This window comes from Chiloscyllium plagiosum, unplaced genomic scaffold, assembly GCF_037043375.1.
Source record: "Chiloscyllium plagiosum isolate Xiang-an unplaced genomic scaffold, Cpla_swu_hap1 HiC_scaffold_14, whole genome shotgun sequence".
NCBI lineage: Eukaryota > Metazoa > Chordata > Chondrichthyes > Orectolobiformes > Hemiscylliidae > Chiloscyllium > Chiloscyllium plagiosum.
Genome location: NW_028270152.1, coordinates 79,598,545 through 79,622,503, shown reverse-complemented (window position 1 = coordinate 79,622,503; position 23,959 = coordinate 79,598,545). Strand labels below are relative to the sequence as shown.

Genomic DNA, 23,959 nt, shown 5'->3' with positions numbered 1-23,959 from the left:
TAACTATCTGCTTCTGGTGATGTCATTTAAATGACAGTGTACTTGGAACTTCCAAACTCTTTGGACTCGCATTGCTTTGAGCCTTTCGCAGTTTAGAAAACCTCTTGTTCTATCTTTCATAGGACCACAGGGAGATCTCACATTTGCCATGACTTTGTCCATGAATTTTGTTCAGGGAATAACTACAGATCCTTGACGGACAACATACAATGTATGCTGCCAATTCAAGAACCTGCCCACTGTTCCTATTCCCTATCTCCTATTCTGAACCAGTTCTTAAATCAGGTCAGTAACTTATCTTCATGTCTGTCAGCTTCAACACCAGCTTTAGAGACTTTTATCAACTGCCTTCTGGAAGCTAAATAACATCCAGAGTTATTCCCTCATGCACTACATTTTCCACAACTGTGAGAGATTTTAGCTGATATTTCGGGCACGATCAATTGTCTCTGATTAACTGAAGATTTCTAATGTCTTTCAGACACTTTTATTATATACACGAGGAATTTCCCAATGACAGGTATGAATCCTTGGTTTTCTTCTCTTACCTTTCTTAAACAGCAGAGCGACATGCACGATTTTTCTATTGAAAGGAATGGTTTCTGGATTAAAAGCACTTTGTAAAATTACATCTACAATGTTGTCAGATGCTTCATTTAATACCTACAAGGTAGAATTATCTACTGTTGAAGAATGCGAACTCTTCAGTCCCAACATTTTCTTCATTCCTTCAAATTTGTTTTCATTAACTTGTGAGAGTTGCCATGCTCCATCACAGTTAGATATCCCAACATGTCTAGCATGCTATGCTTCCCCTACAAATACTGACCATCCCAGCCAGTCATACTTAACTACTGCCACACATACCTGTTCAGCCATGTCCCTATCGATCTCCTCAGACTCTGAACTGTTTCCAATCTCCTCGTCTGATACAAGCTCGTCTCCACTGGGCAAGCATGCTGTCAGCGTCTCACTCTCGACACTGCAACAAAAAGCATCACACTTAAGCTTTACAGCTTTAGATCCGACCTGCAGTTTCTCGGACAGTGGGTTCTCCCCATGCACTCCCACTAAATTGTCAAGTAGCTCCACACAAGAGGGAGGGACTAGAGATACAACATCTGGAGAGAGAGAGAGAGAGAGACGGGATAAAGGTGGTGGAACTGCAATGGAGGAGTTATGAATATATAATGTGCCATCACATCCGTTACTTCCACAATGATGTGAGATTTACAAATGGAGTGTAGTTATAATCCATGGCATTTGAATCTTCAATATATTTTTTAAAGATCACTTTTGTGATGAAATTGTGAGATTTACATGACTCATTTAACGCAAGTTTGGAATTTTCGAATTCTAGGTTAAACGTATGAATTTGTTTAAAAAAACTGAAAGGACTGCAGATTCTGGAAATCAGAAATTGTTGGAGAAACTCAGCAGGTCTAGCAACGTCTGTGGAGAGAAATCAGGGTTAACGTTTTGAATCCTGACTCTGCTTCAGAATATGATTTTGTCCATGTGTATAAAAATTACAATACCATAATCCTAAGTGGTAGGAAGTTGCGACAACTCAAAGGGAATCACCCAGGAGTGTAGAGAGAACTTTCCAGACTCTGGAACTTCTCTTGGTAACTCGTTTCATTTTTCATCAGTGCTGGGAAGTCCTTTGAGAGAGAAGTGTGTATCAAGCCCTGAGGTACTGAGAAGTCTTTTAATGGAATAAAATGGGCAAAACACCAAACCTAAAAACAAAAAGAGTTGATAGGGATTGAGTTACCGTGAAATAAAAAGTTATTAATAATCCTGGACTGGAGTGTCAGGATAAAGTGAAGTCAGGTTTGAAGCTTTCAAAACAAAAGGGAAGGAATTGAAGCTGTATCAGGGATCATACAGAACTGGAAGGAAGTTTAGTCAGGAACATCACAATAATTAGTTCGAGCAGATGAGTTGTAATGCAAGATATTTCAAGTCCATCAAGGTCTTAGATGAAAAGCATCCCTTTCTCTCAGAAATGAACTGGATCCGCTACAGGCATAGCATTTCTATCCTGAGAATTGGAATAAACTTTGTAATCTGGACTAGAACAAAAGAACTGTGGGCACAGTGGTTAGCACTGCTGCCTCACAGCGCCGGAGACCCGGGTTCAATTCCCGCCTCAGGCGACTGACTGTGTGGAGTTTGCACGTTCTCCCCATGTCTGCGTGGGTTTCCTCCAGGTGCTCCGGTTTCCTCCCACAGTCCAAAGATGTGCAGGTCAGGTGAATTGGCCATGCTAAATTGCCAAGTTAGGTAAGGGGTAAATGTAGGGGTATGGGTGGGTTGCGCTTCGGCGGGTCGGTGTGGACTTGTGGGGCCGAAGGGCCTGTTTCCACACTGTAATGTAATCTAATCTAATCTAAAAAAAAACAAGGCCCTGTGCTAATCATCATGCCCTAACTAAACTATAAACAATCCTTCTGCCCTTATTCGGTCCGTATCCCTCTGTTCCCTCCCTATTCATGTAACCACCCAGATGCCTCTTAAATGTTGTCAATGTGTCTGCTTCCACCACCTCTTCTGGCAGTGCATTCCAAACTCCTACCACTCTCTGTGTAATGAACTTCCCTTGCACATCTCCCTTAAACTTGCCCCCTCTCACCTTAAACCTGTGCCCCCTTGCAATTGAAACTTCAATCCTGGGAAAAAGTCTCCACCCACTCTACACCTCTCATAATTTTGTAGACTTCTATCAGGTCTCCTCTCATCTGCCGTCTTTTCAGTGAAAACAGTCCTAGTTTTTTTTTAAAACTTTCTCTCATAGCCAATGCCCTCAACACCAGGCAATATCTTGGTAAACCTTCTCTGCACTCTCTCTCCAAAGCTTTCATGTCCTTCTTGTAGTGTGGTGACCAAAACTGCACATAATACTCCAAATGCGGCCTAAAAAGTGTTTTATATAGCTGCAACAAGGGGAACTGATTCTGATACAAAGCTGATGTTCTTATTCAATCTACAAAGAGTGTTTGGGTTATTTGTCCTGTGTGTTTAAGAATCTTTGAATCTATGTTATACAAGAATAGAGCATTTTTTGTTTGTCTTAGTCTCTGTTCATGAACTTTTGTGTTATTAGATTAGATTTATTACTTACAGTGTGGAAACAGGCCCTTCGGCCCAACATGTCCACACCGACCCACCGAAGCGTAACCCACCCAGACCCATTCCCCTACATTTACCCCTTCACCTAACACTATGGGCAATTTAGCACTGCCATTTCACCTAACCTGCACATTTTTGGATTGTGGGAGGAAACCGGAGCACCCAGAGGAAACCCACGCAGACATGGGGAGAATGTGCAAACTCCACACAGAGAGTCGCCTGAGGCGGGAATTGAACCCGGGTCTCTGGCGCTGCGAGGCAGCAGTGCTAACCACTGTACCACCGTACCGCCCACGAGTTATTATTTATTAGAATAAAGACTGCAATATCACATGCTTATGTTTTAGTAAGATATAATTCTGTAACAAAGAAAAACTATTCAGCAATGTTCCAGTTAGGAATCTGACTTATTCAATACTAACAACAACTGGGTGTTACCCCATAACACTTCGACCATGACAATAGGGCTCATCATCGGAAATCTTGGAGTTTGACCAGATAAAAGAAAAATACAGATGGGTGACAGTTAGGGGACAGAAAGGGAACCGGCAGGCAGTGCAGGGATCCCCTGTGGCCATTCCCCTCAACAATAAGTATACCGTTTTGGATACTGTTGGGGGGGGGGGGGGGGGGAATGACTTACCAGGGGAAAGCAGTGGGGCACCTGCTGCTCAGAAGGGAAGGGGGAAGAGGAGCAGAGCAGTAGTTATTGGGGACTCGATAGTTAGGGGGACAGATAGGAGGTTCTGTGGGGACGAGAGAGACTCACGGTTGGCGTGTTGCCTCCTGGGTGCCAGGGTCCGTGATGTCTCTGATCGTGTTTTTGGGGTCCTTCTTGGGGAGGGAGAGCAGCCCCAAGTCATGGTCCACATTGGCACCAACGACATAGGTCGGAAGAGAGATGGGGACTTGAGGCAGAAATTCAGGGAGCTAGGATGGAAGCTTAGAGCGAGGACAAACAGAGTTGTTTTCTCTGATTTGCTGCTCGTGCCACGTGCTAGTGAGGTGAGGAATAGGGAGAGAAAGGAGTTGAACACGTGGCTACAGGGATGGTGCAGGAGGGAGGGTTTCGGGTTTTTAGATAATTGGAGTTCTTTCTGGCTAGGTGGGACCTCTACAAACAGGATGGTCTTCGTCTAAACCAGAGGGGTACCATTATCCTGGGGGGGAAATTCGCTAAAGCTATTAAGGTGGATTTAAACTAATACAGCAGGGGGACAGGAATCAAAATTGTAGGACAGGTACAGAAGAGGATGAGAGTAGGGAGTTCCCAAATCAAGTATCTGACCCTGGCAAGCGAGAACCTGGTTTGAAGTGTGTGTACTTCAACGCAAGTAGCATCCGAAATAAAGTGGGTGAACTGGCAACATGGATTGGTACCTGGGACTTGGATGTTATGGCCATTACGGAGACATGGATAGAGTGGGGACAGGAATGGATGTTGCAGGTTCCAAGATTCAGATGTTTCAGTAAGAACAGAGAAGATGGTAAAAGAGGGGGAGGTGTGGCATTGTTGATCAGGGACAATATTACAGTTGTAGAAAGGATGTTGGGGGACTCGTTAACTGAGGTAGTATGGGCTGAGGTTAGAAACAGGAAAGGAGAAGTCACTATGCAGGGAGTTTTCTATAGGCCTCCGAATAGTCCCAGAGATGTAGAGGAAAGGATAGCAAAGATGATTCTCAATAGGAGTGAGAGAGGCAGGGTAGTTGTCATGGGGGACTTCAACTTTCCAAATATTGACTGAGATCGCTACAGTACGAGTACTATAGATGGGTTGGTTTTTGTCCAGTGTATGCAGGAGGGCTTCCTGACACAGTATGTAGACAGGCCTACAAGGGGCGAAGCCACTTTAGATTTAGTACTGGGTAATGAGCCTGGCCAGGTGTTAGATTTGGAAGTAGGTGAGCACTTTGGAGACAACGATCACAATTCTGTCAGGTTTACATTAGTGATGGAAAGGGATAGGTGTACTCCACCGAGCAAGAGTTACAGCTGGGGGAAGGGAAATTACGATGCAATTAGGAAAGATTTAGGAAGCGTAGAATGGGGAAGGAAACTGCAGGGGATGAGCACATTAAAAATGTGGAGCTTATTCAAGGAAAAGCTCCTGTATGTCCTAAATAAGTATGGACCTGTCAGGCAGGGAGGAAGGTATAGAACGCGTGAGCCGTGGTTTACTAAGGAAGTGGAATACCTGGTCAAGAAGAAGGCGGCGGCTTATTTTAGGACAAAATATGAAAACTCAGTTAGGGCACTTGAGGATTACAAGGAAGTCAGGAAAGACCTAAAAAGAGAGCTCAGAAGAGCCAGGAGACATGAGACGTTGTTGGTGGATAGGATCAGGGTTAACCCCCAGGTATGCCAGGAATAAAAGAATTACGAGAGTTAAATTAGGACCAATCAAGGATAATACTGGAAAGTTGTGTGTGGAGTCAGAGGAGATAGGGGAAGCACTAAATAAATAGTTTTCGACAGTGTTCACTATAGAAAATGAAAATGTTGGCGAGGAAGATACAGAGATACTTGCATCTAGACTAGAAGAGATTGAGGTTCACAAGGAAGAGGTACTAGAAATACTGCAGAGTATGAAAATAGACAAGTACCCTGGGCCAGATGGGATCTATCCTAGGATCCTCTGGGAATCAAGGGAAGAGATTGCCAAGCCTTTGGCATTGATCTTCAAATCATCATTGTCTACAGGAATAGTGCCTGAGGACTGGAGGATAGCAAATGTGGTTCCCTTGTTCAAAAAGTGTAGTAGAGACAACCCTGGTAATTACAGACCAGTGAGTCTCACTTCAGTTGTTGGCAAAGTGTTGGAAAAGTGTTGGAAAAGGTTATAAGAGATAGGATTTAAAACCATCTGGAAAAGAATAATCTGATCAGGGACAGTCAGCACGGTTTTGTGAAGGGTAGGTCATGCCTAACGAATCTTATTGAGTTTTTTGACAAAGTGACCCAAACAGGTAGATGAGAGTAAACCGGTTGATATGGTATATATGGATTTGAGCAAGCCGTTCAGTAAGGTTCCCCACAGTAGGCTATTATACAAAATGCGGAGGAATGGGATTGTGGGAGACATAGCAGTTTGGATCAGTAATTGGCTTGCTGAAAGAAAACAGAGGGTTGTAGTTGATGGAATATGTTCATCTTGGTGTCCAGTTACTAGCGGCGTACCGCAAGGGTCGGTGTTGGGTCCACTGCTGTTCGTCATTTTTATAAATGACCAAGATGAGGGCATAGAAGGGTGGGTTAGTAAATTTGCAGACGACACTAAGGTCGGTGGAGTTGTGGATAGTGATGAAGGATGTTGTAGGTTACAGAGAGACATAGATAGGATGCAGAGCTGGGCTGAGATGTGGCAAATGGAGTTTAATGTGGACAAGTGTGAGATGATACACTTTGGGCAGAGTAATTGGAATGCAAAGTACTGGGCTAATGGTAAGATTCTTGGGAGTGCAGGTGAGCAGAGAGATCTCGGTGTCCATGTACACAGATCCCTGAAAGTTGCCACCCAGATTGACAGGGTTGTTAAGAAGGCATACAGTGTTTTGGCCTTTATTAAAAGAGGGATTGAGTTCGAGAATCAGGAGGTTATGCTGCAGCTGTACAAAGTTCTGGTACGGCCACACTTGGAGTATTGTGTACAGTTCTGGTCACCGCATTATAAGAAGGATGTGGAAGCTTTGGAAAGGGTGCAGAGGAGATTTACTAGGATGTTGCCTGGTATGGAAGGAATGTCTTACGAGGAAAGGCTGAGGGCCTTGAGGCTGTTCTCGTTAGAGAGAAGAAGGTTGAGAGGTGACTTAATAGAGACATACAAGATAATCACAGGGTTAGATAGGGTGGACAGGGAGAGCCTTTTTCCAAGTATTGGGACGGCAAACACGAGGGGACACAACTTTAAATTGAGGGGAGAAAGGTATAAGACAGATGTCAGAGGTAGTTTCTTTACTCAGAGGGTAATGGTATGGAATGCTTTGCCTGCAACGGTAGTAGATTCGCCAAGTTTAAGTGCATTTAAGTCATCATTGGACAGGCATATGGATGTACATGGAATAGTGTAGGTGGGATGGGCTTCAGATTAGTATGACAGGGCGGCGCAACATCGAGGGCCGAAGGGCCTGTACTGCGCTGTAATGTTCTAAGTTCTATGTAAACTGGTGCTGAGACACAAATCTATTGAGAATGGTTTTGAATGTTGCTAAGAGTTTTCTGGAAGGGAAGATATAACAGTGGATTGTTCAAAATACTTTGGGCAACTAGGTCATAATACTATTAAAGCTGTAATCAAAGTGCATTGAACCAATAATGAGGGAGCAACGAGAGCAACGCAAACATAATGGCACATAACACCTGAACTACAAATCATTCAAATCCTTCAAGAAATTAGATTAAATTTAAATTCAGGCTAAGTATCACAAAGTATCAAATAGAGATTCTAACAGTTTATTAATAGCATTCTCAACCTGTAATTTCCAATAGATTTATTTGAAATCGCCTGACGTCACCTGACGAAGGAGCAGCGCTCCGAAAGCTTGCGACTTCAAATAAACCTGTTGGACTATAACCTGGTGACATGTGAATATGTCCACTCCAGTCTAATATGCTGGCACCTCCACATTGTAACTTCCAGATCTCTTAGCTCCTTTAAAGTTGGAACCTTTATGTTTTATTGTCTCTCCATCTTACAATGATGCATTATTTCACACTTTTACCAGACTATAAGTCTTTAGATTAGATTAGATTAGATTAGATTAGATTACTTACAGTGTGGATACAGGCCCTTCGGCCCAACAAGTCCACACCGCCCCGCCGAAGCGCAACCCACCCATACCCCTTACCTAACACTACGGGCAATTTAGCATGGCCAATTCACCTGACCTGCACATCTTTGGACTGTGGGAGGAAACCGGAGCACCCGGAGGAAACCCACGCAGACACGGGGAGAACGTGCAAACTCCACACAGTCAGTCGCCTGAGGCGGGTATTGAACCCGGGTCTCTGGCGCTGTGAGGCAGCAGTGCTAACCACTGTGCCACCGTGCCGCCCACAAGTCTTAGGACAGAAAAATACCCTTCAACCCACTGAGTCTGCTCTGTAATTCAATGATATCATCACTGCACTGATAATCATTAAGTTCATTTTCCCGCCTTTGCCGCATAATCATGCTTCCTTCAATGATTGGAAATCTGTGTACCTCAGACTTGAATCTCCTGAATGATTCAGCCTCCACAGTAAAAAGAAATCCCCACTGATTCACTCAAAGAAAAAAATCTTGCACTTTTCAGAACCACACTCGAAGGTCTCTGAATCTAGACTCCCCCACAAGATATACACCTTACATAGTTTTAGCAAAACCTCACTATTACAACAGAGTTAAAAATTCCATTTACTTTCCCTATGACCTGCTTAAATTAACCTACAATCTGGAAAGCATGGACATTGTAGGTTAGTTAATCACAGAATCATAGAATCCCTACAGTGTGGAATCAAGCTATTCGGCTCATCAAGTTTGCACGGACCCTCCAAACATCATCCTACCCAGACCCAACCCCTTTACTCTAACCCTGTAACTCTTTATTTCGCATGGCTAGCCTGCACATCCCTGGACACTATGGGCAATTTTAGCATGGTAAATCCAGCTCACCTGCACATCTTTGGACTGTGGGAGGAAACCCAAGCAAACACGGGGAGAACGTGCAAGCTCCACACAGACAGGTGCCTGAGGCGAAAATCGAATCCAGGTCCCTGACACTATGAGGTAGCGGTGCTAACCACTGAGCCACTATGCTGCCTCAAAGATGACTGGCATTTATTTTAATGCTAGGAGTCTGACGAACAAGGGGCAGATGGGTTGAGAGGACAAATGAAAACATGGGGGTACGATCTTATTACTATCACTGAGACATGGTTGAGAGAGGGGGAGGATTGACAGCTCAATATTCCAAGATATCAGATGTTCAGGTGAGACAGGGAAGGAGATAAAAAAGGAGGTGTCACAATTTTGATCAGGGAATTTATTACAGCAGTAGGGAGGGATGATAGTGTCAAAGGCACCTTAAATGAAGCTATATGGGTAGAACTTAGAAACCAAAAAGGAGCAATCACATTGCTGGGAGTATACAAAGGCCCCCTAACAGTCTGAGAGAAATAAGAGAGCTGATATGTCGACAAACTTCAGGGAACTGTCGCAGACTGGCATATTCCAAGGTCCAGGACTACGCGCTGAGGGACGCACTAATGCTTGGGGAAGCTGCCACCAAGGCGCAGGGGAGAAAGATCACTGTCGGAGGTCTTCCTGCTGAAGTTAATTGGGGGTCCATTCAGTTATCAGACCTACCTGGTGCCCCAATATATCTAAATATAGAATTCCATGTGTTGGAGATGTCCTTCGTTTTTTGGATTGAGTCAAACTTCAATGTTTGTTGGTTTTCTTCATATGCTACTGTCCAGAAAGGAACTGCATTTGTGACTATGTAATGGACAATGACTTTTTTTATAAATAAAGTATATTTTTGAATTAAAACTATTGTGTTCACTGGTGAGAGGGACAATATGAGTACAAGATCAGGGAGAAGGCCTGTGATGCAATTAAATAAATTAGCATAGATAGAGAGGAGATTTCTGAAATGTCTGGCAGGCTTAAAAGTAGATAAATCTCCAGGTCTAGATGAAATTTATCCCGGAATATTGGGTGAGGCAAGGGAAGAAATAGCAGTGGCACTTACAAAAATGTTCAATCTCTCTCTGGCCACAAGAGAGGTACGGGAGGACTGGAGGACAACCAATGTGGTAGAGTTATTCACCAAGGGAGCTCTGGTTTTAAACCAAGAAACGACAGGCCAGTCAATCCAGCCTCAGTCATGAGGAAACTATTGGAAGCATTGTTGAGGGACAGATTTAATCTGCATTTGGAGAGGCAGAGATTTATCAAGAACAGTCAGCATGGTTTTGTGAAGAGGAGGTCATGCCTGATCAACTTAGAGCCATCAAGTTATAGACACATACAGCACGGAAACAGACCCTTCAGTCCAACCTGTCCATGCCGACCAGATATCCCAACCCAATTTAGTCCCACCTGCCACACCCAGCCCATATCCTACCAAGCCCTTCCTATTCATATACCCATCCAAATGCCTTTTAAACATTGCAATTGTACCAGCCTCCACCACTTCCTCTGGCAGCCCAATTCATACACGTACCTCCCTTCGGTCTCTTTTATATTTTCCCCTCTCACCCTAAACCTATCTCCTCTAGTTCTGGACTCCCACACCCCATAGATTTTGTCTATTTATCCCACCCATGCCCCTCATGATTTTGTAAACCTCTATAAGGTCACCCATCAGTCTCCAATGCTCCAGGGAAAACAGCCCCAGCCTGTTCAGCCTCTCCCTATAGCTCAAATCCTCCAACCCTGGCAACATCACTGTAAATCTTTTCTGAAACCTTTCAAGTTTCACAACATCCTTCTGATATGAAGGAGACCAGAACTGCATGCAATATTCCAACAGTGGCCTAACCTATGTCCTGTACAGCCGCAACATGACCTCCCAACTCCTGTACTCAATACTCTGACCAATAAAAGAAAGCATACCAAATGCCATCTTTACTATCCTATCTATCTATAATTCCATTTTCAATAAGCTATGAACCTGCGCTCCAAGGTCTCTTTGTTCAGTAACACTCCCTAGGACCTTACCATTAAGTGTATAAGTCCTGCTAAGATTTGCTTTCCCAAAATGCAGCACCTTACATTTATCTGAATTAAACTCCATCTGCCACTTCTCAGCCCATTGGCCCATCTGGTCAAGATCCCGTTGTAATCTGAGGTAACCCTCTCGAAGAGAGTTTGCACCCTCTCCAATGCTATCATATTCCTCCTGTCCGAGCTGTGGCCTAACCAATGTTCGAGCAGGCCCTCCTGCTCTTAAACCCTATGTCTCCTCCTCTAATCTAATGCTACTCTCCTTACTGTTTACCATCCCACCAATTTTTGGTTAATCTGCAAATTTGCTGATCAACCTTCCTACATTAAAGCGGGGTAACCCGCTGTCCACTACACCTCCAATTGTGGTGTCATCTGCAAACTTACTAACTGTACCTCTTATGCTCACTTCCAAATCATTTACATAAATAATGAAAAGTAGTGGACCCAACACAGATCGTTGTCACACTCCACTGGTCACAGACCTCCATTCTAAGAAATAACCCTCCCACCTTTGAGCCAGTTCTGTATCCAAATGGTTAGTTCTCCTTGTATTCCATGAGATCTAACCTTGTCAAACACCTTACTGAAGTCCATATAGATCACGTCCACCACTCTGCCCTTATCATTCCTCTTTGTACTTCTTCAAAAAACTCAATCAAGTTTGTGAGATATGATTTCCCATATACGAAAGCCATGTTGACTATCCCTAATCAGTCCTTGCCTTTTGAAATACATGTACATCCTGTCCCTCAGGATTCCCTCCAACAACCGGCCCACCACAGACACCAGGCTCATTGGTCCATAGTTCCCTGGCTTGTCCTTACCGCCCTTCTTAAACAGTGGCACCACGTTAGCCAACCTCCAGTCTTCTGGCACCTCACCTGTGACTATCGATGATACAAATATCTCAGCAAGAGGCCCAGCAATCACTTCTCTCGCTTCCCACAGAGTTCAAGGTTATACCTGATCAAGTCCTGTGGATTTATCCACTTTTATGTGTTTCAAGACATCCAGCACTTCCTCCTCTGTAATATGGACATTTTTCAAGATGTCACCATCTAGTTCCCCACATTCTATATCTTCCATGTCCTTTTCCACAGTAAACACTGATGCAAAATACTGATTTAGTATCTCCCCCATCTCCTGTGGCTCCACACAAAGGCCGCCTTGCTGATCTTTGAGGAACCCTATTTTCTCCCTAGTCACCCTTTTGTCCTTAATGTATTTGTAAAAATTCTTTGGATTCTTAACTGAACGTTTTCCATAGCTAATTACGTATCAAGATTGGAGCAATGCTTTTCATCTAATCTACTTAGACTTTGACCTGAATGAGAGACTGGTAATGAAAGAGAGACCCCATGGAATGCGAAGAAATTTGGCAAATTGGATCCAGAATTGGCTTAGTCACAATGTGTCAAGATGTGTTTTTGTGATTGGAAATCTGTGTCTGGAGAGGCTATAGGGGTCAGTGTTGGGGCCCTGCTGTTTTTAGTTCATGTTAATAATTCAGGCTTTAATGTAGAAAGGTTGATCAGCAAATTTGCGGATTAACCAAAAATTGGTGGGATGGTAAACAGTAAGGAGAGTAGCATTAGATTAGAGGAGGAGACATAGGGTTTAAGAGCAGGAGGGCCTGCTCGAACATTGGTTAGGCCACACTAGGACACGAGGAATATGATAGCATTGGAGAGGGTGCAAACTCTCTTCGATGTATAATTTCAGTTACATCACACTGTAAACTTTTGCTATAAATTCTGTGTTTTAAAATCATGTACTCTACAACCACCTGAAGGAGCAGCGCTCCGAAAGCTAGTGCTTCCAATTAAACCTGCTGGACTATAACCTGGCATTGTGAGATTTTTAACATTGGACACTAATGAACACATTAAACACAAGTGAATGAGCCAGACATCAAATAGTAAGATACACACCAATGAACTACTCAGAGGGTAATGAATGATATAAATACGAATGAAACATACATTGATGAACAAATTAGATCATAATGAACTAATCAGACATAAATGCACAAATCAGACAATAATGCATGAATCAGGCAATAACAAACATATCAGACTTAATGTGCAAATGAGGCAAAATGAACCAGTGAAACACTAATGAACCAGTCAGACACTAATGGATGAGTTAGACAGTAATGAATGACAGACTCTTATAAGCAAGTCAGACCCTAATGAACAAATCAGACATGAAAGAATGAATTAGATACTAATGAATGAACCAGACTCTAATGAACAAGTCAGACATTATTGAACAGAATCAGATGCTAATGGACAAGACTAATGATTGAAGTTAAAAACCACACAACACCAAGTTATAGTCCAATGGGTTTATTTGGAAGCACTAGCTTTCGGCCTTCATCAGATGGTTGAACTGCCTGATGAAGAAGCAGTGCTTCGAAAGCTAGTGCTTACAAATAAACCCATTGGACTATAACCTGGTGTTGTGTGGTTTTTAAACTTTGTCCACCCCAGTCCAACACCGGCACCTCCAAATCATGACTAATGATTGAGACAGACTCAAACGACCAAGACATACACTAATGCAACAACCAGATATTAATGAAATAAATCAGACACTACTAATCGAATCAATAGTTAATGAACTAATCAGACAATAATTAATCAGATAGAACGTATGAACATATTAAACTCCAATGAATGAATCAGATATCAATGAACAAGAGAGATACTAATGAACAAATCAGCCATTAATGAATGAGACACACATGAATGATCGAGGCAGTCAACAATGAACAAATCCAACAGGAAAAAATAAGGGGGACACAAAAGAACGATTCAAATATGAATGGGTAAGATGGAGACTAATAAGCGAGGCAGGTATCACTGAACAAACCAGACAATAAATGGATGAGACAGGCACTGACGGACAAATCAGATATGACCAACCGAGACATACTCTAATGGAAAAACCACACATTAATAAAGAAAACAGACACTAATGAACAAATCAGACACTATTGAGTAAATCAGACATTAGTAAATGAGGCAGACACCAAATAATGAGACAGACACTAATAACAAATCAACCAGTAAGAATGATATTGATGCAAATAGTTAATGCAGACAATAATCAACAAATCAGACACTAATCTTAGAATCATTGAATCTCCACAGTGTGGAAAGAGGCCATTTGGCCCATCTAGTCACCACTGACCTTATAAAGAGCATCCGATCCAGACACAACCCATGCCCACCCACTTCACCCTATCCTCATAACCCCACATTTACCATGGCTAACCCACCTAGCCTGAACATCCTTGGACACGATGGGGGAATTTGCTATGCCTAATCCACATAATCTACAGAGTTTTGGACTACGGGAAGAAACTGGAGCACCCTGAGGAAATCGTGACAGATACAGGGTGCAAACTCTACACAGATAATCACTCAAGGCTGGAACTGAACCTGGAAGGAGAAAGTGAGGTCTGCAGATGCTGGAGATCAGAGCTGAAAATGTGTTGCTGGAAAAGCGCAGTGGGTCAGGCAGCATCCAGGGAACAGGAGAATCGACGTTTCGGGCATAAGCCCTTCTTCAGGAACCTGGAACCCTGGCATTGAGACACAGCAGTGCTAACCACACCGTAATGAATTACAGACACGAATGAATGAGACAGATATTAATGAAGAACACAGAAATGAATGAATGAGACAGATGCCAATACATGAATCAGACACGAAAGAATGAGTCAGATACTAACAAATAAAACAGAAATTAATGAATGAGACAGACACAAATGATCCAGCCAGGCACTAATGAAGATACAGACATGAATAATCGAATACACACTAATGAATGAGACAGACACTAACGAACAAGATAGATATAGATGCAATGGGCAGATGCTAATGAACCTGTCACTAATGAACAAGTCTGACAATAATGAACAAATCAGTTACTGATCAACGAGTAAGACCCTAATGAACAAGACAGACTCTAATGAACAAGGCAAACATGAATGAGACAGGTACCAATGAATGAGATAAACACCAATGAATGAGACAGGTACGAATAAAAGAATCAGACAATAGTAAAGACATTAGACACTAATGAATAAACCAGGCATAAATGAATGACAGTGATATGAAAGAATGAGATAACATCAAGTAATGAGATGGACACTAATATACTAGACAGACAGAAATGAACAATATAGACACGAATAAATAAGGCAGTTATTAATGAATGAATCAAGACACTGATGAATGAATCAGACATGAACGTATGAATAAGACATTAATGAACAAGGCAGACATAATTGAACAAACCAGGTACAAATGAACAAATCAGACACAATAAATGAATCTGATACTAATGATGAGACAGACAACACTGAACGAGACAGACAGTAATGAACGAATCAGACACTACTGACTGAGGCAGAATTAATGACTGAGACAGATACCAATGGATGAGTCAGACACGAATGACCAAAACGTACACTGATGAAAGAAAGTAACTACATAATCAGAGACCAGTGAATGAGACAGACACTAATAAATGAGACAGACACCAATGAATGACACAACACCAGGGTATAGTCCAACAGGTTTATTTGAAAGTGTAAGTATCAGAGCACTGCTCCTTTGTCAGGTAGCTAGTGGGGCTGGATACATAGGACACAGAATTTACAAGTAAGAGATCAAAGTGTCATACAACTGATGCAATATATTAGACAAACCTAGATGGTTGTTAAGTCTTCAATCACTTAGAATGATGACTGGGTTTCAAATGAATAATGTGTAAATCCCAGAATTTCTTTCAAGTCACAGCCCCAAGATAACAAAGTTTTATCAGTATATTTAAAAAAACTGGCATCTCATCCCAGACAATGCATTAAAGATGTGATGTTAGAGTCTGTATCCCAACCTGGAGTCAGACTGGTTTCATTTCCAAAACAGGAACTTATAAAATGTCACATTGACGGATTGTGTGCTTTTTGAACAAATAGAATATATCTGCAAATACAAAATCACCCCATGGACATGTGTGTGTGTGTGTGCACGTGCATGCATGCTTGATAAAACAAATCAGACACTAATAAACAAATCAGATACTACTAAACAAGATGGATAGTAATGAACAAATGAGACACTGTTGTACAAGACAGACACTAATAAGACAAACAAATCAGACACAAATGACTGAGACATATCCTAATGAAAGAACCAGATACTAATAAAAATAATCAGAGACTGATGAAAAAATCAGACATTGATGAACAAATCGAACGGTGGCACAGTGGTTAGCACTGCTGCCTCACAGCGCCAGAGACCCAGGTTCAATTCCCGCCTCAGGCAACTGACTGTGTGGAGTTTGCACATTCTCCCCGTGTCTGCGTGGGTTTCCTCCGGGTGCTCCGGTTTCCTCCCACAGTCCAAAGATGTGCAGGTCAGGTGAATTGGCCATGCTAAATTGCCCATAGTGTTAGGTAAAGGGGTGAAATATAGGGGAATGGATCTGGGTGGATTGCGCTTCGGCAGGTCGGTGTGGACATGTTGGGCCAAAGGGCCTGTTTCCACACTGTAAGTAATCTAATCTAATCTAAAGAACGCTACTGAATGAGGCAGACACTGGATTATATACCATCAACAAGGCAGACACTAGTGAATCAGTCAGAAACCAAGAAAGATTCTAACAGATTCTAATAAAGGAGACAGACAGACAGACACTTATGAACAAGTCAGACTCTAATGAATGAAGCAGTTACTGGTCAACAAGTCATGAACATGGCAGATATGAATGAATGAAATAGACACAGACATCTGAATTAAATACTAACAAATGAGCCAGACTCTAATGATTGAATAAGACATTAATGAACAACTCAGACAGTAATGATAGAATCATATCAACCAGTGTTAATCCACAATATTGGTATTTATTTCTTGGATTAGTGGGTCACCAGTGAGATTAGCATTGGTGGTCCATCCCTAAAGGGTCCTTGGGAATGTAGTGGGGAGTCCCTTTCTTGATCTGCTGCAGTCTGTCTAGTGTAGGTAACGATGAACAAGACAGACACTGACAGACAAGTCAGACATGAGTGACCAAAATGCACACTAACGAAAAAAATTGATATTAATAAAGAATGAATGATTGAGACAGAACTGATGAACAAATGAAACATGAATGAACGAGGGAGACATTAATGAGCAAATCAGATACTAATGATTGAATTAGACACCAATGAGTGGGACAGACATGAATGACACAGACTCTAATGAGAAAGGTGGACACTGGTGTGATGGACTTTCTTTTCTTCCTATTTATGACTTCTGTCACTAATGTAAGTGCTGTGGTATGGCAACTTATAAAACTTTTCACTTTTTTTTGTAAAATACATGTGACAATAAATTGATATTCTATTCTAACAAAAGAAAAAGACAATCTGCATGAATTATATGTTGATGAATGAATCAGACATTGATGAAAATCAGACATTGATGAACAAGATAGACAAATGAACGAGACAGACAGTAATGATCAAATCAGACTCTAATGAACGAAACCAACACAAATGAACAAGACAAACAATTAGTCAGATACTAATGAATGAGACAGATATGAAAGAACAAGCCAGACATTAATGAATGAACTAGTCAGATTCTAATGAATGAGATTGACACGAATTATCGAATCAGACACTAATGAACAATTCAGACCTCAATTAATGAATCTGCCACAGTTGTACAAATCAAAATAATAATAAACACAACAAACACAAACGAATGAGGTAGACGTAATGAATGGGACAGATACTAATGAACAAGACAGATACTAATGAATGCAACAGACACTAATGGATGGTACAGACACAAATGATCGAATCAAATATTACTGGATGACACTAACATTGATGAGTCAGTCAAAGAATGAATAATGAATAAGACAGACTCTATCGAACGAATCCAACACTAATGAATGAAATGCTAATTAACAGATGAGACATTGATGAACAAGACAGTGATGAACAAATCAGGCACTAATGATGGAATAGGACACAAATGAATGAGACAGACACAAGTTTGTGAATTAGACATTAAAGTCTGAGTCACAGACTGGTAAATGAATCAGACACTGACGGACAAGACTGACACGACTGAGTGAGAGTGACACGACTGAGTGAGAGTGACACGAATGAATGAATCAGGTACTAACGGTTGTGTCACATACTGATGAATGGATCAGAATCTGATGATTGAGACAGACGCAAATTAAAAAGTCAAGTCGTAACGAACAAATCAAATACTGATAATGAATCAAACACTAATGAACAAGACAGAGAATGAGTCAGATATTAACGAATGAGGCAGACATGAAAGACTGAATCAGAAGCTAATGAATGAGACAAACCGTTAAAGAGTCGTACAGTAAGGCAACAGGCTCTTTGGCCCAATTCATCCATATTGGCCAGGTTTCTGAAACTGAACTAGTCCCATTTGCCTGAATTTGGCACATATCCATCTAAACCTTTCTTATTCATGTACCTGTCCAAATGTCTTTTAAATATTGTAACTGTACCCGTCCCTACCACTTCCGCTGGCAGCTTGTTCCATATATACATCACCCCTATGCAAAAAAGCTGCCCCTCAGGTCCCTTTTAAATCTTTCCCCTATCGCCTTACACCTAGTTTTGGACTCCCTAACCCTGATAAAAAGTCTTTAACTATTCACCTTATCTATGCCCCTTGTTATTGCATAAACCTTTGTATGATACCTCTCAGATTCCTACACTTCAGTCAGAAAAGTGCCAGTGTGTCCTTATAACACAACTCCTCTAGTCTTAGTCTTAGTCCACACCCCCTACCAACCCAACCTCCACTCCCAGCACCTTCCCCTGCAACCGCAAGAAATGCAAAACTTGCGCCCACACCTCCCCCCCTTACTTCCCTCCAAGGCCCCAAGGGATCCTTCCATATCCGCCACAAATTCACCTGCACCTCCACACACATCATCTATTGCATCCGCTGCACCCGATGTGGCCTCCTCTATATTGGGGAGACAGGCCGCCTACTTGCGGAACATTTCAGAGAACACCTCTGGGACACCTGGACCAACCAACCCAACCACCCTGTAGCCCAACACTTTAACTCCCCCTCCCACTCCACAAAGGACATGCAGGCCCTTGGACTCCTCCATCGCCAGACCATGGCAACATGACGGTTGGAGGAAGAGCGCCTCATCTTCTGCCTGGGAACTCTCCAACCACAAGGGATGAACTCAGATTTCTCCAGTTTCCTCATTTCCCCTCCCGCCACCCTGTCTCAGTTAAATCCCTCGAACTCAGCACCGCCTTCCTAACCTGCAATCATTTTCTTGACCTCTCCACCCCCACCCCACTCCAGCCTATCACCCTCACCTTGACCTCCCTCCACCTATCGCATTTCCAAAACCCCTCCCCCAAGTCCGTCCTCCCTACCTTTTATCTTAGCCTGCTGGACTCATTCCTGAAGAAGGGCTTATGCCCGAAACGTCGATTCTCCTGTTCCTTGGATGCTGCCTGACCTGCTGCGCTTTTCCAGCAACACATTTTCAGCTCTGATCTCCAGCATCTGCAGCCCTCACTTTCTCTCTAGTCTTAGTAATAACCTTGTAAATCGTTTTTGCACCCTTTCCAGTTTAATAACATCTCTCCTATAGCAGAGCAACCAGAATTGTTGAACAAGACAAAGACAAATGAACAAATCATACACTCATTAATGAATGCCGCAGACATGAATGGGAGAATCAGACATTAAAACGTGAATAAGACATTATTTATCAAGACAGACACTAATGAACCAGTCAGATGCTAATTAATGAGACTGACACCAATGAATGAGACGGACACTAATGATAGAGTGAGATTAGATTAGATTACTTACAGAATGGAAACAGGCCCTTTGGCCCAAGTCCACACCGACCCTCCGAATAGCAACCCACCCAGACCCATTCCCCTACATTTACCCCTTCACCTAACACTACAGGCAATTTGGCATGGCCAGTTCACCTGACCTGTACATCTTTGGACTGTGGGAGGAAACTGGAGCACCCGGAGGAAACCCGTGCAGACACGGGGAGACACTAGTTAAACAATCAGACACTGGTGAACCAGACACATACTGTTGAACTAGTCAGACACTAATCTGCCATTAATGAATGAAACATATTAAAGACTGAGACAGACAGTAATGATTGAGACAACACTAGTGAATGAATCAGACATGAAAGAATGAGTCAAATACTAATAAATGACACAGATATGGATAAACGAGATAGACAGGAATGAATGAGACAGACTAATAAACAAGACAGACATTAATAAACTAGACAGGCACTGATACATGAATCAGGCTCATAGTGAACAAGACAACGATAATGAAAGAGACCAACTCCAATGAACGCATGAGACACCAATGAATGGATGAGTCACTGATGAACAAAAGAGACACTAATGAACAGGAGAGACACTAATGAACGAGAGACACTCATAAATCAGACAGACACTAATGAGAGAGACACTCATGAATGAGAGAGACACTCATGAACAGGAGAGACACTCATGAACAGGAGAGACACTCATGAACGAGAGCAAATGAATGATTCAGACATGAATGATTTAATCAGACCCTAATAAGCGACACCAACACGAATGAACAAGAGAAAGAATGAGTCAGACACTAATGAACGAATTAGGTACTAATGAATGAGGCAGACACAAATACATGAGTCAGATACTAATGTGCGAGATAGACACTCCTGAATGAGGTAAACACTGATGAATGAATCTAATTCTGAGGAATGAATGTACAAGGGACACTAATGAATGAGTCAAACACTAAGAACGAATCACACTAATTAAGAAATCAAGCACTAATGACTGAGCCAGACAACAATGAACAAAACAGAAGGTAATGAACAAGACAGACACGGATGAATAAATGAGAGACTAATCACAAGATGGACACTGATGATTGAGACAGACAATAATAATGAGATAGACAACAATGAAGGAATCAAACACTGCTGAATGACAGATAAATGATGAATGTATCAGACACTGATACATGAGACAGACACCAAAACCCATGACCACTAATATCTAGAAGGACAAGGACAGCAGAAATGTTGGAATATCACCCTCGCAAGTTTCCTTCCAAGTTGCTCACCATCCTGACATATCTCCATTCCTACACTGTCAATCTAATGAACTAATCATATACAAATGAAGGCGACAGACACGAATGAATGGCAACACACTGATGACCGAGGCAGAAACTGAGGAACTAATCAGACATGGATGAACAACGCAGAAACCGAGTTCAAAGGAGAGTGCAGGAGGGCAGTCCAGGAGCAGCACCAGGAATGCACAGTAATGAGGTGTCAACCTAGTGAAGATACTAAACAGAACTCAGGGTAGTATCCTAGACCCAACCATCTTCAGCTACTTTATCAATGACCTTTCTTACATCATAATGTCAGAAGTGGGAATGTTCGCGGATGACTGCACAATATTCAGCACCATTCATGACTCTCAGATACAGAAGTAGTCCATGTTCAAACGCAAGAAGACCTGGACAATATCCAAACTTGGGCTGGAAACATTGGCCCCATATGAATGCCAGGCAATGACCATCTCCAATAAGAGATAATATAACAACTGTCCCTTGACATTCAATGGTGTAACATCATAGATCCCTCCACTAGCAGCATCCTGCAGGCTACCATTGACCAGAAACTCAACAGGAGTCATCACTTAAACACAGTGGCTACAAGAGCAGGTCCGAGGCTAGGAATCCTGTGGTAACTCACCTCCTAACACCCCAAAGCATGTCCATCATCTAAAAGGTACAAGTCAAGAGTGTGATGGAATAGTCTCCAGTTGCCTGTATGTGTACAGCTCCAAAAAACATTGACACTATCCAGGAAAAAGTAGCCCACTTGATTGGCAACTCATCCACAAACATTCACTCCTTCCACCATCGATGATGAGTAGCAGCAGTATGTACCATCTACAAGAAGCCCTGCAGAAATTCACCAGAACTCCTCAGACAGCAGCTTCCAAACCCATGACCACTTCAATCGAGAAGGACAAGGGGAACAGATACATGGGAACACCCAGCCCCTACAAGCTGCTCGCTGAGCCAGTCATCATCCTGATTTGGAAATATACTGTCATTTCTTCACTGTCATTGGATCAAAATCCTGGATTTCCCTCACTAAGGGCAGTGTGGGTCAACTTACATTGTGTGGACCACTCCTTTCACTTGGGCAGCTAAGGATGGGCAGTAAATGCTGACTCAGCCTCAAAATCCAGATCACACAAGTGAATTTAAAAAAGCTCCACTTCAAACCCATCATCAATAACATCTCGAAGGACAACAACAGCAGATACAAAGTTCCCTTCTGTGACAATGCTGCTCCTTCTAACAAGGTTATGTTGTCCTTGGTTTTATTTCAGAGGGGTCATAAAGTCATGGGTTCCAAGATGTCTGGGTTTATCTACTTGAGGAAGCTTTTAAGTTTTAAAAATAACCCTTGTACAATGAAAAGGGAGTGGCCAGCTCTCCCAGCTCAGCTTTAGTCTGGTTAGATTAGATTAGATTACATTACAGTGTGGAAACAGGCCCTTCGGCCCAACAAGTCCACACCGACCCGCCGAAGCGCAACCCACCCATACCCTTACATTTACCCCTTACCTAACACTATGGGCAATTTAGCATGGCCAATTCACCTGACCTGCACATCTTTGGACTGTGGGAGGAAACCGGAGCAAACCCACGCAGACACGGGGAGAACGTGCAGACTCCACACAGTCAGTCGCCTGAGGCGGGAATTGAACCCGGGTCTCTGGCGCTGTGAGGCAGCAGTGCTAACCACTGTGCCACCGTGCCGCCCATAGAGCCCCTATGGTTTGTTTTGGTTTTCGCAGTCTGGCTGTTCAGAGCTGCTGGTCAGTTTAAGCTGGGGAATCTAAGGAAACAGCAAGAGGCTCCATGCTAAATCACTCTGCCATCTCCCTCTCCTGTAACAACCTGGGTCTGGTTTTACCCTTTTGCCAAGGGGGTGATTATGGGGGCTGCTGCACGCATTTAGAACAGCATCATTAAGTTGGGATAGTCTATCCGGTTTTTGGATAGGTTAAATTATTCTGTATCCTGTTTTGTTTCTGTTTCATTCAGTACTCTGTAAATAGATTCTGTTTTGTTTAAAACCGAGGGGATTTTGACAGGCTGCATCACTCATCGAATATCCACTATCACCTGCTTAAAACAACTGGAAAATTTAAGGTCTCGGCTTCCTTCTTGAAATGTTTTGGGGGGGGGGGGGGGGGGGGGGGGGGTGTCTGGTCTGGTCCATAACAGACTGAGGGCTCTTTACTGGATTTGTTCAATAGTTCCAAATTGGAATTAAGGCCGCTGGACTCAAAGGTGGCCAGTGGTAGGTGTTAATGTCTTTTGTTCTGGCTGTTGATATAATTGCTGTAGTTTCTCCTCTTTCTGCTGTAACTCAGTTAATTTCTCTGACTGAAAGATATTTGCTGTATCATCTGTCTGCTCCTGGTTTGTCTCAACTATTTGATCAAACAGGGTCCCTGCTAATTCCACTTCAATTTTCTCATCTGTACTCTTTAATCTCTCCTGTCTCAACTGCTGCAAATCTGGTGTGGTGGTACTTGTTACCACACAGTCAGGAAAAATCCCAGGATAAATCCCCAGGACCTGATCAGGTGTACCCTAGAACTCTTTGGGAAGCTAGGGAAGTGGTTGCTGGGCCTCTTGCTGAGATATTTGTATTATCGATAGTCACAGGTAAGGTGACGGAAGACTGGAGGTCGGCAAACGTGGTGCCACTGTTTAAGAAGGGTGGTAAGGACAAGCCAGGGAACTATAGACTGGTAAGCCTGAGATTGGTGGTGGGCAAGTTGTTGGAGGGAACTCTCAGTGACTGAAACAGCCTTTACTACACCAAGCACTGTCTAAACCAACTGAATTCCATCTTTTTGCGTTTCAAGACATCCAGCACTTACTCCTCTGTAATATGGACATTTTTCAAGATGTCACCATCTATTTCACTACATTCTATATCTTC

General features: G+C 42.6%; 1 protein-coding gene across 1 annotated transcript in view; it reads right to left on the bottom strand.

Moving 5' to 3' along the window:
* fgd5a (FYVE, RhoGEF and PH domain containing 5a) overlaps positions 1 to 23,959 on the bottom strand; it is a 143,754-nt gene that overhangs the window by 107,925 nt on the left and 11,870 nt on the right. Inside the window, exon 2 of the mRNA XM_043708646.2 lies at positions 868 to 982. Within this exon, the coding sequence (XP_043564581.2) occupies positions 868 to 982 (115 nt within the window). The remainder of the gene's footprint in view (positions 1 to 867; positions 983 to 23,959) is intronic.